General features: G+C 52.8%; 1 protein-coding gene across 1 annotated transcript in view; it reads right to left on the bottom strand.

Moving 5' to 3' along the window:
- Positions 1–710: 710 nt before the first annotated feature.
- The window catches only part of BCAR1 (BCAR1 scaffold protein, Cas family member), a 39,293-nt gene continuing 22,573 nt past the window's right edge, over positions 711–17,430 (bottom strand). Inside the window, exons 2-7 of the mRNA XM_081017681.1 lie at positions 12,507–13,142; positions 5,693–5,839; positions 5,427–5,534; positions 3,790–4,929; positions 2,086–2,175; positions 711–1,581 (exon numbers count right to left, since the gene is read on the bottom strand). Coding sequence (XP_080873807.1) covers positions 1,060–1,581; positions 2,086–2,175; positions 3,790–4,929; positions 5,427–5,534; positions 5,693–5,839; positions 12,507–13,142 — 2,643 coding nt within the window. The 3' untranslated portion in view covers positions 711–1,059. The remainder of the gene's footprint in view (positions 1,582–2,085; positions 2,176–3,789; positions 4,930–5,426; positions 5,535–5,692; positions 5,840–12,506; positions 13,143–17,430) is intronic.

Below are 17,430 nucleotides of genomic sequence, written 5' to 3'. Positions count from 1 at the left end.
AAATGGCAATGAGCAGAGGAAAGGATGAACACCACAGAAGGAGCATTGCAAAGCCAAGTTTCACTCTGAGCTGGGAGAAAAGGGACTTTCTTTTATCTGTCCTGAAACTCCCAACATCCAGCTTCCTTGGAGTTCTGGCATCATGAGAGAGGGAGGGAAGACTTTTCTGTCTCCACTTTCTCCATGCCATACATGATTTTACAAACTTCTATCACACCACCTCTATCTAGCCTTATCTCTGAACTAAAGAGGTCCAAACGCTGCGACCTTTTTCACAGGGGAGTCGGTTGTTTTGGCCGCCCTTTTCTGAACCTTCTACAGCTCTACAGTATCCAGAGGCGACCAGAGCCGTACACAGTATTCCAAATGCGGTCGCAGCCCATAGCTTTGTGTATTTGCACTGTGACAGCAGCAGTTTACATTTCGTCCATGCAAGGTAGTGAAGCTGGAATGGATCGACGCTCTCCCATTTCGGACATGCAAAGTTTTAGACCAAATTGCTGCCTGGTTGACAACCCTAATGAGACACACACATTCTCTCTCTCTGCTTGTGGATCACCTTCCTTCTGTGTCGACTGAACAACCTGGGCAAATTTGTTTGCTGGCATCCCAAGGCTCTTCCACAGATAAGGGCACTGATGTAACCATGGCAAGAGGGGGGAAAAACCACACACCCCCCCCCCAATGTTTCTCCCGTACCCCCTAATTGCTTGGATTCTATGTCTCTTTATTTGATTTAAATAGTGCTCATTAGCCAAACCATTTCAGAATCAAACAGGGTGTGGGGGAGGGGGAAGGATAACTATTTGCCTTCCACCACCTTCTCCCCGGTTGCCATCAGGGCCGTCAAGATCCTCCCTTGTGAACCACATCAGGCACATGGGAACCACTGGCAGGAAGGTCCATTGTCTGTGGAGCAAAGAGGGAGGGGAGGGAGCAGCCAGCCCACCAACCCAGGAGAGTCTGGATAAGTATTTACAGCCCATTTGCAGTGTTTGGGTGGGTGGGTGTGGATCGTCGGCAGGCCTCCCCCCGCCCCTACGAAGCCAAGGGTGGGCTTCACATGGCCGCGAGCTGCCCCAGCACCATTCGGAACTGCTGCGTGCTGTTGGCGAGCTCGTGGACCCGTGCTACCATGTCCTGGGCAGCGGCGGGGGAGGGGTACTGTAGCGCGGCCACCTTGGTGGTGGCCACAATCTCCTTGAGCATGTCACAAAGCAGGTTGCTGTAGTGGGTGACCTTGTGACGCACGTCCTGGGCCTTGGCCTGGCGCGAGAGAGTGTCCCCGATGAAGACCAGCTTGTGGGCGCTCAGGATGACGAACTTGCTGTGCGCCACGAAGATCTTGGGGGGCTGGTTGGTGCTGACGGCCGTGAAGAAGGCGTCCACGGCGTTGGTCAGGGTGGTGAGGTTGGCCTCGCACTGCTCCAGGTAGAAGAGGAGCAGCTGCCGGTCAGAGGGGCAGAGGGAGGCCCCATCCCCGGCCCGCACGTGGGCGTAGTGCTGCGGGGGCGTCCAGTTGGACAGGTCGTTGTCGATGGGCCGCGTGACCTCCTGCTCCAGGCGCTCAAACTGCTTCAGCTGCGGACAGGGGGGGAAAAGCACAGGGTGCTCCGTCAAGCAAGGGTGGGCTGCCGAGGACAAATGACTCCCCCCCACCCTTCCTGGCTTGCGACAGAATGAGCCAGCTTCCTCCCTGCAGGGTTACATGGGCTTTGCCACTGGGATGTGGTGGCATCCTGGAAGCCACAGATCCACACAACCCAGCCCTACCGTTAGGCAGAGTGAGTACGTAGACTCGGGCAGCGGACTTTTGAAAACAGTGAATGGGAGGTAAAGGTGGAGAGGCAGGAGTGGAGAGTGCCACATGGCCTGCCCTGCTTAAGCTACCCTGACATCCTTTACCATCAATGGCGACCAAACATTTTTGGGCCACCATGTCATTTGTTCCATGAACTCATCCCCAGTGCCTGCTACCCTGCCAAAAGCATTACAGGCGATGACCATGTTGTGCATGCGCCATTGACATGTGCCTGGCAAAAGCCTTAGTGGTGGGGCTGGACCCAGGAAGCCCACCCTACTCACCTGTTGCTGCTCCAGGTGCCCCTTCCCTTGCCGGATGATGTTGCCCCTCTCAAGCAGCTCCTTCTGGGTTTTCTCAAACTCTTCCTTTCCCTAGTTGTTTTTTAAAGGGGTGAAAAGGAGGTTAGTGCGGGTGCAACCAGAGGGACAGACCCACAGCACAAGGAACCCAGCTCCATCAGTGATAGAGCATCTGCTTGGCATACAGAAGGTTCAGCCCCCAGCACCTTCACTTTGAAAAGGTTCTTGGCCAAGGCATCCCAAAAAGGACTGGCTCCCTCCAGGTGTTTTGGAACAGCAATTTCAATCAACCCCAGTCAGCACATCTGGTGGACACCTGGTTGGTAAGGGCAGGTGTAGGCAACACTGCGCTACCTGGATCAGTGACTTGAGTGCAAAAAGGCATTTCCTACCTGCCCATTTTTCAGCTTTCCACCGCTGGGGAAGGGCCATACCCCAGTGGTTCAAGCATCTGCCTGGCAGGAGGAAAGTCCCCAGGTTCAAACCTTGACATCTCCAGGAGAAGGCTCCCTTGAGAGTCTGCAGCACCAGCACCCATCAACAGAGACAGCCCTGAGCAAGACAGCTCCATGATCTGACCTGGCAAAAGGCCACCACAGCTCTGAGAGCCTCTCCCTGGCAGGGACCAGAGACAGCACTGGAGGTGGTCGTGTGCAAATTTCAGTGCGGTAAGAGTGTTAGTCTGCTGCAGCAAAACCAAACAAGAGTCTTGCAGAAGACATGTGACTGGTAGGCACACTTGTTGGTTGAGCTGAAAGATATTTTATCGTCTGAGGCAAAGGAGACAAGGGCAGCTCCTGCTCTTCTACATACAAAAACTGACTAGACCAGCAGCTGGAACATACTTCAGCACTGGTAATGGGGCAGCAGCCTTTACAGCCCCCGAGGGCAGCAAGCCTCTGGGCACATCTGCCTTGGGCAGCTGCCTCACCCTGTCTCATGAAAGGGCCGGCCCAGATTATTCGATTATAAAGCTGCAGGCAGGGCCTGTTTTTTTTTTAAAGCAAAAATATTTGTGCAGGGCCCAAGAAACTTCAGAGGCTTTGTATATTAATGGCAATACTTAACCTAAGTCAAAGTGGGTGAAGAGCAGAGAGAGGAGGGGGCCTTCCTGCTTCTGCCACCTGGGCTACAAAGCTCCTTATCTAAAAAAAAGTCAATTTTGGAGGTCTTAATTTTGCTGGTGTTGATATTGACGTATTGTATCCTTGTTTCTAGATCTTCTTACGAATTACGTGAGGAAGATTTAATTTTGCTGTTTATGCTTTGATTATGTTTTCATTCACCGCTTTGGTTATATTCTTGCAATGACGCGAACCTTTACATGTCGTAAGCCGCCTTGAGCATGGCTTAACGATGAAAAGGTGGCAGATATATAGACGATGATAACGATGAAAAAATTAGCCTGGTGCCAGGCTTTTAAAATATAGAACTATTATATTCTGGCTGGATTTCCCAGGAGTGTGGCTTGGGGGCTGGAACCTAGAAAGGGGTTTGACCCCTGAGGATGACGGGACTTTGGGAACAGAGACGGAGGACCTAGCGAGGCCCGCCCCCCCTCCCACCTGTCCATCTTCCCCCGGTGGTGGCTTGCCCCTTTGGAGGCTCTGTGTGTGTTATGTGTGTGGGCACTCTGCCCTTCCCCCCCACAGCACACCCCTCCTCTTCCCCGCCGCCCAACCCCACCTGCAGGTGGACGTAGTCATAGTCTTCCATCCAGCCGCCCTCGCTGTTCTCATACTGCCCCTCGGGCGAGTCCTGGGTCAGGAACTTGGGCGGAGAGGGCAAGGGCCGGGACTGGATGCTGCTTGCCTTGTCAGCCGGGGTGCCGTGGGCGAGGCTGCCATCCCCTCCCAGGGAGGTGGGGGGCACCTTGGTCCTCCGGAAGAGCAAGGAGGCGTTCCCGTGCAGGAAGGAGGCCAACTGCTTGGTGTCGTCCGGCACCCCCCGCGAGTACATTACCAGGTGCTCCAGGTCGTCCGGCGGGGACCCCGGCTTGCCAGCCACCAGGGCGCCGGGGGCCCAGCCGCAGCCATCCAAAGCCTGGCTGTGCCGTAGCAGAGCCTGGTATACGTCCTCCATCTTCTGCACCTGCTTGCTCAGCTTGGCGTAGAGGGAGCGGTCCGAGGCCTGCGAGGCGCTGCTCACGGCCGCGCGGGCAAACTCCAGCAGTTCCCGCAGCGCCCCCCGAACGCTCTCGGCCGCCCCCTGGATGCGGGCCGCTTGCACCTCCATCTGCTCAGGGCTGCGCCAGCTGCCGCTGATGAAGGACATGAGGTAGGAGACGGCGGTGCCCACGTTGCCCTGGAGCCGGGCCAGCGTCTCCATGGCAACGTCCTGGTCGAGGTGCAAGTCCCTGTCAGGGGCCTCCTTGACGGGCACCATGTCCAGGGAGGAGCTGGAGTGGTTGCTGCGGGTGCTGCCAGTGCTGGAGGCCGAGAGGCGCTTGCCGTCGCCCGCCTTGCCCTCCCGGTCCACCTGGGGCGGCACGTCATAGATGTAGTCGCCCTCCCCGTCTTTGCTGCCCACCGGCAGCTCCCGCGGCACGTCGTAGACCTCCTGGCTCGCCAGCTTCCTCAGGCCGGGAGGCACGTCGTAGATCTCCTGGGCCTCGGGAACCCCTTTGCTGGCGGCCGGAGGTACGTCATACACATCCTCGGGCAGGTAAGGCTCTGCCACCGGCGCGGAGGGCTGGGCAAGGATGAGTGGGTGCCGTAAGGGATCAAACGGCTTGGCCTTGCAGAAGACGGGGGGCACGTCGTAGGTCTCCTCCCGCGCGGGGCCATCGGGGACGTCCTTGCTGACCGATGGGGGGAAGTCGTAAACCTGCAGGAGGGTATTAAAGCTGGCATTTAATCCAGCAGCACATCTGTAGCCCCCTCAGCTTGTAACATGCTGCTAGTTCATTTCTGGGCCCCATTCAAGGTGCTCACTTGGGCCCCAAAGACTGACATTTTCCCTAAAGACTGTCTAAGGTGCCCAGATCGGCAAATGGGGGGGGGGGGGCCCTTGGTAGATCCTCTGCCCTCAAGAGGCTCTGGGGTAGGGTCTAGCATTCAGGTTTTTGTTTCTTATCATCTGTGGCCATAAAAATGTTTCTATTAAGTTACACCATAAATCAATCCTATGCTTCAGAGAGTGTACTTGGTGGGGTGGGTGTTTCTTGGCAATTTTTGTTTTGCCTCCGGGTCAATCGCCTTCTACTCTGCTGGGTCAGAGTGGCTCTCCTAAGCACTAGGGCAGCCCCCCACTGCAGCCCCTGCCACTGAAGATAGAGGCCCTCCCCACTTCCACGCCTCGGAAACCCTGCATGCCATACTCACCACCTGCAGGCCTTTTTCCACGCTGGGGGGCACATCATAAATATCCTGGGCATGAGCCAGATCCCTGCTGTTGGGGCCCTTGACTGCCAAGGTGGGGGTGTCATATACCTGGCAAAAGGAACAAAGGAGAGCAAGAGATGTTAATTTCTAATGAGTTTGAAACCCATTGAGGGCCGGTGATTTGGAAGCAGAGGTTTCACCACCAACCCACATGCGTGGGCCCCATGCCAACCAGACTCCCCCCACTTCTAGAAGGCATCACTCACCTCCTGGCTGCCTTGGTTCCCCAGTAGACCCCTAGTCGGGGGCACGTCATAGATCTCCTGGAGGTGGCGGGGAAAGTCGTACTCATCCTGCTCTCCTTTGGGGGAGTCATAGACGTAGACCTGACCCACACGCGTGGGGACGACAACCTGCACGGGGGGGGGAAAGAGGGGTGGATGAGACAAGGTTTGCTGAGCTAGGCAGGTGGGAACCTGGCTGGGAAAGTCACAGGTCTGACCTCCACTTGCCCGAGGCTAACTCTGGGGGCCCCAATGTGTCTGAGACACCGCAACATCTCAGGCTCACCTACTGCATTCACCAAGGATCCTTTCCTACCCCCCCTGCACTTTTAGGGGGGTTGGGAGATGCCCTAAAGACTAGCTCAAAGTCACCCCGAAAAGCCAGGGGTGGGGGGACATCAGCGCCCCTCCAAGCATTCAGCCAAGTCCAATGCACTATCCAGTGCCCTGACCTCTTCGCTGCTTCCTTATGCCCAAATGCTGCTGAAGAGCTTTTTCACGCTGGGGCGAACAGTACTGGGAACACACCACTGATCCAACAAGCTTTTCCCTAAAAGATGCTCCTAAATAGCCTGTGTGTGTGTCACATAGGATGCAGCTCGTCCTTTCCTCCAGCAGAGGGCGCTGCCTGCCCACAGGCAGCCCCCGTCTGGAAGGAACCTCCAGGCACCTTGCAGCAGGAGCCCCTTCTCCAGGGGAGGCAGGGATGACATCATGTTCTATTTCTGGCTCTGAGCAAATGAAGGGCTTTGAGATGAAGCACAATGTGCGCTCATTCCCTCATGGGCGGCCACTTCTGGAGGCGGAGGGGGGGGGAGACGAGGGACCCTGCCGCAGACGCCTTCCCGGCTGCCACTAGTTTGCAGAGGGGGGGGGGGAGCGCATGCATAGAGAGGCATCGGAAGCCAGAGGCTGCAGGAGTCTCCAAGCGCAGTCAGAGTGCAATACAACGAAAACGTGGAATTCCGCTACAAGGTTAAGCAGGAATGAGTCTTTGCAAAAGCCGGCTCTTGCTAACTAAATTATAACAATGCACTCAGGCTGCATTATTTATCCTGCTTCTGATCTGCCTGGGGTAGGGTAGAGAGCTGCCAAAAGCACTGAAGCTCAGAGAGGAGGCAAGTTGCCCCCGCATGCCGTAAGAACACAAGAAGAGCCTATTGGTCAGGCTCATGGCCTCCTAGGTGCCTGTGGGAGGCGGATAAGCTGGACCTGAGCACAAGGGCAATTTCTCCCCTCCTGCGGTTTCCAGCAACTGGTATTCAGAAGCATTGCTGCTTCTGACCTTGGAGGCAGAGCAGAGCCATCATGCCTAGTAGCCACTAATGAAGACTCAGCCCTCCTGGAATGGGGACCTCAGAAATGGCAGGTGGGTCAGAGAGGGGATGGATGCAAAACATGGTGTCTGCAAAGTCTGGTATACAGAAATTAGTGAGCCAAAGCACTCCTAAGAACATAGGAATGCAAGAAAAGCCCTGCAGGATCAGCCCCATGGCCCATCACATCCAGTATTCTGTTCCCAGGTACCTGTGGGGAAACCCGCAAGCAAGACCCAAGCTCAAGAGCCCTCTTCGCTTCTGCAGTTTCAAGCAACTGGTATTCAGAAGTATTGCTGCCTCCAACCACTCAGGCACAGAATGGCCCTTTGAGCTGGTAGCAGCTGATAGCCCTCTCCTCCATCATGAATTTGTCTAATTATTTTCTAAAGCCATCTAGGTTAGAATCATAGAATCATAGAGTTGGAAGAGACCACAAGGGCCATCGAGTCCAACCCCCTGCCAAGCAGGAAACACCATCAGAGCACGGTTGGTGGTCATCATTCCTCCTGTGGGAGCGAGTGCCATAGTTCAACTATGTCACTTTTCAACCACTTACCCCCAATCCCAAACTCCACAAATGACCCCAGGCAAGAGCTAGCGGCAGCGGTGGCAGCACCACCAATTGTCTCCATAGCAAATTTGCAACCTCTCCCATGTAATACCCCAGATCTAAAGTCTCCCAAGACACTTTGGATGCTAGTATCTACAGATCTGATGCTTTGTAACAAAAATTAAAAGAAGCAGGAAAACCAACATACAATTAGCAAGTTAATAAGATGCTCATGAGGGTGGGAATACGCATTTTGCAGGTTTTCAAGCCAACAGAGCCTGCCAAGGACTTCCAGATTTCATCATGCACAGCCCACGTATTCCAAACACCACAGCCATAAGGTGTGGGAACTTGTTTTGTTTGGAAAAGGGAAAGTGGTGGTTCTCAGGATGGCAGCCATCGAACCAGAGGTGTGCTTGATGTCATCGCTTCATATCTTTAGGAGAACCTTCACTTATGGTCAGTGGTCAAAATTCCCCAGCTGTTACTGGACTACAACTCCCACCACCCCGATCCCTGGTCCTGCTAGCTAGGGAGGGTGGGAATTGCAGTCCAACAACAGCCGGGGACCCAGGTCTAAGAAACACTGGTTTAGAGTGACAGACTAGGACCTGGGAGAGACCAGGGTTCAAATCCCTGCTTGGCCATGAAGCTTTCCCTTGATGACCTTGGGGGACAGGCACTGCCCCTCAGCCTAACCTAAAAAGGGCAGAAGACCCCTGCATGCTACCTGGAGCTCCTCAGAGGAAAAGGTGGGATATAAATGCAATATGTTAACGTGGCACGGCCCTGAAAAATGGAGATCTTCCCATGGCACAGAAGCAGCCAGATGCTGCAACACAGGTTTGCCCAGAGTGGTGCTACTCGCACAGCACCACCGTGAGCCACTCCCCAAAAACACACACACAAACACACCCTGCATGGTACCCCTTTGGCCTGCCCTCAAAGGCAGGAAAAAGCAACAAGGTCACCGGCGAGGAAGAGGCGTGGGTGGGGACCTAGCAGGCAGGCAGGCCTGGCCGGCTGCCAAGTGAGAGAAGCTTTTTTCCTGAATCATTTACTGCTCTGCCAGGCCTGCTCCATCCGAATCTCCTTCAAGGTCAGCCAGCAGCAGCAGCAGCAGCGGCGGCTACTTAACGGAGGACAAGCATGCCGGGTGCTTTGCCTACTGCCGACACACAACACACAGGGCTATTTGTCTCCCCAGCCCAATACTGTCTGCACGGACTGGCAGTGGCTTTCCAGAGATTCAGGCCGCTAGAGCCTCATCTACCTGGAGATGCCAGGGATTGAACCAAGGACTGTCTGCATGCAAAGCGTGAGCTGTGAGCCACCTCCTAAATATAAAACAAGGACTGTATCTAACTACGTTCGGCTCAGAGCAGACACACGGAAATTAACAGACCCAGGTTTGTCATGTCCTTGTTTGCCTTTAGTTGGCTGAGGAAGGCAAGGGGAGCAAACAGACTAACCAGAGAGCATTTTCCCTGGATTTTCCCAGGTTGGTTGGTTGGTTGGTTGGTTGGTTGGTTGGTTTTTGCTTTCGGGGGTTAGGAATGCATTGGAAACTTCCTCATAGGAATCAATGGAAATAGCCAACAGGTTATGCAAACGCTCGCCTAAGGAACGATTTCTGGGGAACGCCTTGTGTTTGTAAAGCAGGACCTGTGTGTACTAACACTGGATACAATCTGAAGGTTCCAGTCCTCAAGGTTCTGAATGAAGCTGGGGTTCAGGTATGACACAGGAAGCTACCTTACACCGAGGCTGTGTATACACCTTTCATTTAAAGTACATTTCTCCTCCCCAGCCCCAAAGATTCCTGGGAACTATAGATTGTTTAGAGTGTTGGGAACTGTAGCTCTGCGAGGCATAACGACAACTCTCATGATTTTGGGGGCAGGGATAGTACATGGTGTGTACACTGCCTCAGTCAGGCCACTGGTCCACTTAGCTCAGTATGGCCCACTCTGATGTACAGCAGCTCTCTCTGGGGTTTTAGGCAGAGGTTCTCTACCGAGGACTCAATCTGGGAACTTCTGCAGGCAAACCAAACGCTCCAACCCTCTGCTCTCCCCTTGCACTGCAAGACCCGAAATTTTGATATGGCACTCTGGGAGAAACCAAAGGCATCAGCCATGCCCAGCCATGCCTCCTTACAAGAGCCTTGTCCGTCTCCAATCCAGAAACAGGCTTGCCCAGGAACCAAGTTGAGGGAGCCTCAGAGATGGATAAGGAGGCCTCCCACCCAGAGGGAGGCCATTTCCTTTCCCAGGGAGAAACAGGAAACCGCTCCTCACAGCCTGCTGCAAACCCCCCTCCCCAGGGGAAAGCCATGCTGGAGCATACACACGCCCCTGTCTCCACCCTCCACTGCAGAGGGAGGCAGCGGAGGCAGGAGGCAAGGTGCAAATCCCCAGGAAGCTCTCTGTAAAGAATGCAAGCACCAGCACTTGGGGGCAGGGGAAGGCAACCCAGCCCCAGCAGTCCAGGAACACTAACTGCCTCTGCCCCCGTTCAGAGAAGCAAAGAGCTTTTAAAAGCAGACAGTAGTAGGTTGATTGCCACAATGGGGTAGCGGCCGCCTGCCCACAATGAGCAAGGCAAGCTGAAAAATCCCAGGGCATCTTTGCAGTCTGAAGCATGGCTGCCGGTGTTGCAAATGGATTTCTCTCCCCCCTGCAGGAACCCCCAGGCCAGCAGAGCCAGCAGGGTGCAGCAGGAACCAGCTTAAGGCAGTGCTCTTTAGGCTGGCTCCTCTGGTGTTACTATTGATGTTCAGCTGAAAGACTTTTATGTGTGAGTGTTCTATTGTAGTTTTAGCAATTCATGCTTACCTCTCAGGATAAAAATATTTTAAACAAATTAGTTAACTGCATTGCTTAGCTGTGATTCCTGCACTGCAGGGGGTTGGGCTAGATGACACTTGAGGTCCCTCCCAACTCAACAATTCTAGGACCACCAACCACCCTTTGCTACAACTCCCTGGTCCCCAACCTCTACTTTAGCTAAACATAAGAATGGCTTCTTCTGCTTTCCCCCATTTACCTTTCTCCTCTTGCCTCCCCTATATTAAAATATACCTTGTAAGCCCATCGGGGCAGCCGACTGTGGTCTTGAATGCCATGCACATCAGCAGTGCTTTCATTAGTGTTCTAACAACAGCAACCTGCATGTGTTTCCTCGCTGTTCTTCTTTCAACGGCCTCCCCCCATTCCACATTTATGCCCATGCACCTGAACTCAACGGGCACCGTTTGACTATGAGCTCCATGGGACAGGGAGCTTCTTTGCGTCTGTTTCTCCTTGCATGTGTCTGAGGGGCAGCTGATGTAGCCCTCTCCAGATGTCACTGGGGCCCCCAGCTCCCGTCCGCCTCTGCAGCCAGCCTGCTCAATGGTCAGGGTTGATGGGAGCTAGAGTCCAACAACCACCTCTGAAGGGCATCATGCTGGACACCCCTGGCGTGCGAGGCTGTACAGATAATTCATAATAATGGACCCCATGCAGAAGAAGCACTTTCTTCTCGGCCGTGAAAAGCGCTCAGCTCAGCAACCGCTAACAAGGAACCATTTATGCCCCTTTCTCTTTCTCTGTGCCAAAGGTCACAAGACAATGCCTTCACAGCCACTTTACTACCACTGTCTGACTGCAGGAATAAAAGTCACTCTTGCCCACTCTGACGGCAGAATGGTGGATTTCTCCTGGGAGCATCACTCCTGCATCTGACTCTCTGCTCTCGTGCTAAACCCGGAGGGGGTGGGGTGGGGTGGAGAGACCTGCCTCTGCCTATTCACAATGGAAGCCAGTGATGGGCAAGAAACCGGCAGCATCACTTAACCCACCTTTCCTTTCCCCCTCCTCCTGCTCTTCCTGCTAAGGGGGTTTTCAACATTTTAAGACTTGGTTCTGCTTTTCTTAAAATTAAAAGGGGGGGGGGGAGAGAGATAATCTACTTTCATTTGCATAAACACACAAGTTGCAATTTAAAAATAGATCAGACAGCTCTCCTGCAGCGTGAAGGGAAGTAGAACAGAATACTGAATCGGTGCTTGATTTGCTGGCCAGTGTGCCTGTCAAATGCATTGCAAAGCTGCCCAGGCTTAAGCAAGGCAGAGTTGGTCCTCATTGGCCTATACAAGCAATCACCTGCTGGCATGCGGACAGGGTATCCTTTCTTTATACCAGCCTGGCATCCTCCAGATGTTTTGGACTGCATCTCTCACCAGCCCCACTCTGGTGCTCTGAAGGAACATCAGAACATAAGAACATCCTGCTGGATCAGGTCAACGGCCCATCTAGTCCAGCATCCTGGTCTCACAGTGGCCAGCCAGATGCCTCTTCTGGGAAGCCTGCAAGCACGATTGAAACACGAGAGCAGCCTTCCTGTGGCTTCCAGCAACAGGTATTCAGAATCATTGCTGCCTCCAGCAGAGCATAGCCACCATGGATAGAAGCCACTATTAGCCATCTCCTCTATGAATTTGCCTAATCCTCATTTAAAGCCATCACTGCCTCCCGGGAGAGAGAGAGTTCCAAAATTTAACTAGATGCTGTGTGAAGAAGGGCTTTCTTTTACCTGTCTCGAATCTTCCTAAATTCAGCTTTACTGCATGTCCACCAGTTCTAGCAACGGGAGAGGGAGAAAAACTTACCCCCACCCACTTCCTCCATGCCATGCATAATTTTATAAACCATCCTGTCTCCCCTTCCTTGCCTTTTCTCTAAACTAAAAAACCCCAAACGCAGCAACCTTTCTTTAGAGGGGAGTCGCTCCATCCCCTTGATCGTTCTGCTTGCCCTTTTCTGAACCTTTCCCAACTCTGCAATATCCTTTTCGAGGCGAGGCAGTCAGAACTGTACGCAGTACTCTAAAGGCGGCCACACTATAAACTTGTCAAGTGAGCAGGTGCCCTTCAGAGGCTTACCTTTCCTTGGGTCTTTGGGGCTTCCCATCCCCGTCCATCCAGCGAAGGAGGCACCTGGTAGATGTCCTGCCCCAGCCCCGCGGGAGCTGGAGGGACCTGGTAAATGTCCTGGGGCGGGCTGGCCGGTCCAGCTGGTACTTGGTACACCTCCTGGCATTGAGAGGGGCTCTGCTTTGGGTAGACGGGGGGCTGCTTGCCCGGGGGCGACTGGAACTGGCCCGCGGTCACTGTGCCCTGGTGGAGGGGTGCCCCCGGGGCCTTGTTTGGTGCCGGCACCAGGTAGACATTGTCCTCTTGAGGCAGGAAGGAGGGGTGCATAGAGGTGTACTGGGAGGCGGGGGACGTGGTGTAGCCCCCTTGGTGAGTGTAGGCCAGGGGGGTCTGCCCCGTCGGTTGCGGCGTCTGCTGTGGTGTCTGTGCCGTCTGCTGCGGCAGCTGCTTCTTGTCGTACATGCCCACCAGGATCTTGAGGCGGTTGCCGGGGACGATGCCCTGCCGCCCGTGCAAGGAGCAGAGCCACCAGCCATCCAGCCCTTGCGTGTTGCGCTCCAGCACCGTCATGATGTCGCCCTTACGGAAGGAGAGTTCATCAGGGGACTCGGCCACATTGTCGTAGAGCGCCTTGGCCAGCACGTTCTGCAAGAGAGGCAGAGAGGAGGGGAGTTAGGGTGGCCAGCAGGGGGTGGCAGAGGGCATGGGGGAGAGGGGGAAGACAGCGGGTGGCAGGGCACCAATGGCTGAACAGTGTAGAGAGAGGTCACCAACTGGCACACACACCCCCAAGCTGTACAAGATGGCTCCCAGAGGTACAATTTGCAGTCAGCATCACATAAACTGTGCTCAAAAGGATCACCGGAGTGAAGTGTTCACAGAGGGGCCATACTCGCACCATAAATTTAAACACCATGATACCACTTTAAACAAGACACGGTTTCTCCCTCTCCCTAAGAATTATGGGAGCTGTAGTTTGTTTTAAGGGTGCTGAGAGTTGCTAGGAGGCCCTTATTCCCATCGCAGAGCTGCAATTCCTAGAGTTCCCTGGGAAGAGGGATTGACTCTGGAAACTGAGGCTCTTTCAGAGCAATAGGGGTCTTAAACTGCTTTAAATATACAGTGCAGACAGCGCCTGGGCTACATTCCACCCACATCAAAGTAAATGGTTTCTACACACGTACGAATCTAGGTAAGCACAACTGCACTTCAAGGACACATTCCAGCCAGGCAAAAACATTTGAGGAGGCTGTGGAGCAAGGCTGGCGGGGTGTGTGGCCTGGGAAGTGGGGAGTCTCGGGAGCCAACCTGAGAGGCTGGGGTGTGGGGGCTGCATCTGGCCCTCGGTCTTGCGGTTCCTCACCCCACATATACCCACCCCCCTGCCCATTGCACCTCCTCTTTCTAAATTAAGACTAAGGAGACACCTTCACTGCTATAGCCAAAAAGGGTTGGCCTTCAGAAGGACGTGAGGGTGCCCATGTGACTGCCCCAGCCCAGTTCATGCAAAGATCTCCTTTGAAGTGGAAAAGGAAAGTAATTTATCAATGAGCAAAGGTCACTGGGTGGAACGTCCCAGGCAGGACTCTCCGGTCTGTATACAGAACTTGCCTGGTGCCCTAGTAAGAAGAAATGCTCCCTCTTTTACAGGTGAAATTAGTTGGCTCTCCCCCTCCCCACAAATAAAGAACATGAATACACATGGGGGAAATGGGTTAAAAACAAAAAACCTGGAGCTAGAGACTTGTGTCGGCCTATTTATAAAAAGCGCTGTTTGCAAACAAAATGACACGCCTAACCGTTGAGCAGGAGACGAGAAGCTTTCAGAAAAGACACCCTGCGCTGAGATGAATATACACACATCTGTGCCTTTTAAAAGAGAGCAAAGGCAATGGAAATGATGTAAGATTTTAAAAGGACGCAAAAGAAAAAGAAAAAAAGATACAGACTCTGGGTGATTTTGAACAAAGCAGGAGACACACAAGCAAAGTGGAGCTGCTTTGAGAAGAAAGGCCAGTTTACGGTGCAATTCCAATGCATGTCTACTCGGAAGCAAGTCCCACCGAATTCAGTAGGACTAAGTAAGTGCACACACAGAGGCCTACCTGGAAGTGTCATTGGACTCAGTGGGGCTTATCTCAGAGGAATGGCTGCTGCAGATTCCAGCTCAAACCAAACTAATCATTCAGGGTTGTCCTTCTCCTCTCCCTCCCGCATGCCCCGCTCTCTCCTTTTACCCCAACTTTCTTTGCCCCACTCATATGGGGAAGAACCATAGCTCAATGTCAGAGTCTGCCTTGAATTCCAGGCAAGGCTGAGCGAGAATCCTGTTAAAAGTCCTGCGGAGTCGCTGCCAGTCAGTGCAGACAATACCGAGCTCAATGGACCAATGGCCTGGCTGGGGATAAAGCAATTCCTGTGATCATTTGCTCTTATTTAAGTTTAAAGAATGCAAAGCAAATAAATAACAGCAAGTGCTGCTGTTCATTAGCCGGTTTCTTGTTCTTTCAGATTGTGAAGTGTTCCAAACCCAACAACAGAGGAGGATTTTATCAGATGGGCTGGCTGGCAGACCAGCTAAGGGCCTGGGACCCTCCTTCTTAGCACAAGCAAAGTGTCTCCTCCCCACTTCTCCTCTCCTGGGCAGGAAGTGCCAGAGCTGTGAGTCAACCAGAGAATTCCCTTTGTGCGTCCTGCTGCCCTCCACCCCTCCCGCAGCAGCAGGACACACAGAGATTCAGAATTTACTTCCAAACATAAGTTTCTACTGGAGCCCCAAGGAGGTGGTGGAAGGGGGAAGCCAGCCTCTTTTGAGTCTCGATGCCAGTCTCTCATCGGTCTTTTCCAACCAGTGCCCTCCAGCTGTTTCGGACCATGACTGCCATCAAACTGTGCTGGCTTGGAGTTGATGGGAATTGTAGTTGAAAACAGTCAGAGGGCACCAGATTGGGGAAGATTTCATACCTTCCAAACTATGCCTGTTTATAAAAAGGTAAATAACAGGCTTTTTCACTGCGGTCTATCAATTGCTAGCAGGTGCCAACCCAAAAGGGCCACCCTTAAAATATACTTGGAAAAAACATTCCATTTCACATTTTGGTGCTGGATCACACAACAGATTTGCTACTTCTGAACATCACTGTTATGTGGAAGTTTAAGCTTCAGTATGGCATGCCAAGCAGTAACTCTGCAGAATGAGTTACCGTCACTCAACTCCATACTTAATTCTTTAGTGAGATGCCAGTCTACAGATCTCACCAAACTGCTCTAGCTACTAATTCTTGGCCCCGTCTACATCTCGCTCTCAGTTCTAAGTCCCTTCATGCTTCCTGTACTGCGTTTCCTCCCAGGAGGCCGAAAGCACATCCCCCCCCAGCAAGATTGTTTTGTTTACAGCTAGTGGCTGATTGAGGCCCCTTAAGCAAAGAATGAGAAGAAAATGTTTTGTACGGTTTTCAAAGCCCAAGTGGGCGTTCACAGAAAACACAGGGCAGGGAAGGGGGAGCTGTCTGCGGGACAAGAGAAAAAGAAGGGTGATAGCCGAGTGGCACAGCACAAGCTTTGTAAGGAGAAGGTGTCAGGTTCAATACGCAGGGTCCCCAAGTAGGGCTGGTAGAGACCCATCTGAAATCTCGAAAGAGAGCTTTTGGCACTCAGTGGAAGACCAGGGATTCCCAAACTGCAATTAGTGGACAGGACCACCAGTTTCATCCAGGTGGTCTGCAGTGCTTCTGTGGATTTGTGGCTGAAGACGAGAGAAAGCATGCCCATCGCATTAAATACTCGTACCAACTTTTACTTGTATTTTATTGCTTCTTTTATTTCTCACGTTGTGTTTTATTGTGTTGCAACTTGAATACAATAAAACACAATTACCTAAGAAATAAAAGAAGGGAGGGGGAAATGCAATTAAAGATCATACAACATCTAGCACAGGGCATTGCAATTGCTAAAGAATGGGCAGAGGAATATCATTAGATGGTCTGCCCAGACCCTCGGCAATTTTCAAGTGTTCCATTGGGGTGAGGGAACTTGAAAATTGCTGGTATACTCTGTATTTACCAGCTCCCTATGTTCTGAGGACTCTACGTGTTCTTGCTGTGGCCAAAAGTCAGATCCCCTCCTATCTAACTATCCGCCAATGAAAGAAGATTCTTTCCACCTTTGAGGTCACAGGTACGTGGTGTGCAGACAGTCACCAACTTGGCTATACAGTTGGCCGATGCCAGGGACAGGGAACCTGTGGCTCCCAGAGCTTGTCGGGACTTCAACTCCCATCAGCCTCACCCAGCACAATCAATTATCAGGAATTATGGCGGTTGTAGCCCAACAACATACAGAAGGCAGCAGGTGGATTCCAATCCCTGCTTTATAGCAAAGTAGATGTGCGGTTGCCACTTTGCATGATGGTGAAACATGTTTACATTTCCCCGTGTCGCTGCTTTTGGAACACACTCACGCCGGAGGCCATGATGGCCACCGACATGGATGGCTTTAAAAGAGAACTGAACAAATTCATGGAGGGCAAGGCTTTCAATGGCTACTAGCCACAATGGCTCTGCTCTGCTTCGGCGGTGGGAAGCAGGATGCTTCTGAATGCCAGTTGCTCCCCTCCCACCACAGGAGGGGAGAAGGCTCTTGTGCTTGGATCCTGCTTGTGAGGTTTCCCAGTAAGGCATCTGGCTGGCCACTGTGAGAATAGGATTCTAGACTATAAGGGCCACTGACCTGATCCAGCAGTCTCTTATGTTCTTCCCCTAACTGAAGTTCTAACCTTTCCCCTAACCCTTCCCTTCTCCCTTTGCAATTGTTGAATGGAGATGAAGAAAGAGCACAAATCTAAAAATGATGTTCTGTTAAATCTCTCCGAGTGTGGATAAAACCGCCAGCCTTGCCTTGCGCTGCTCCCTATACGTGCTCTTTTATGGGGCTA

This window comes from Podarcis pityusensis, assembly GCF_964106645.2.
Source record: "Podarcis pityusensis genome assembly, chromosome: 8".
Lineage (NCBI taxonomy): Eukaryota > Metazoa > Chordata > Lepidosauria > Squamata > Lacertidae > Podarcis > Podarcis pityusensis.
Note: the sequence above shows the minus strand (reverse complement) of the source record. Positions and strands in the feature narration are given on the sequence as shown.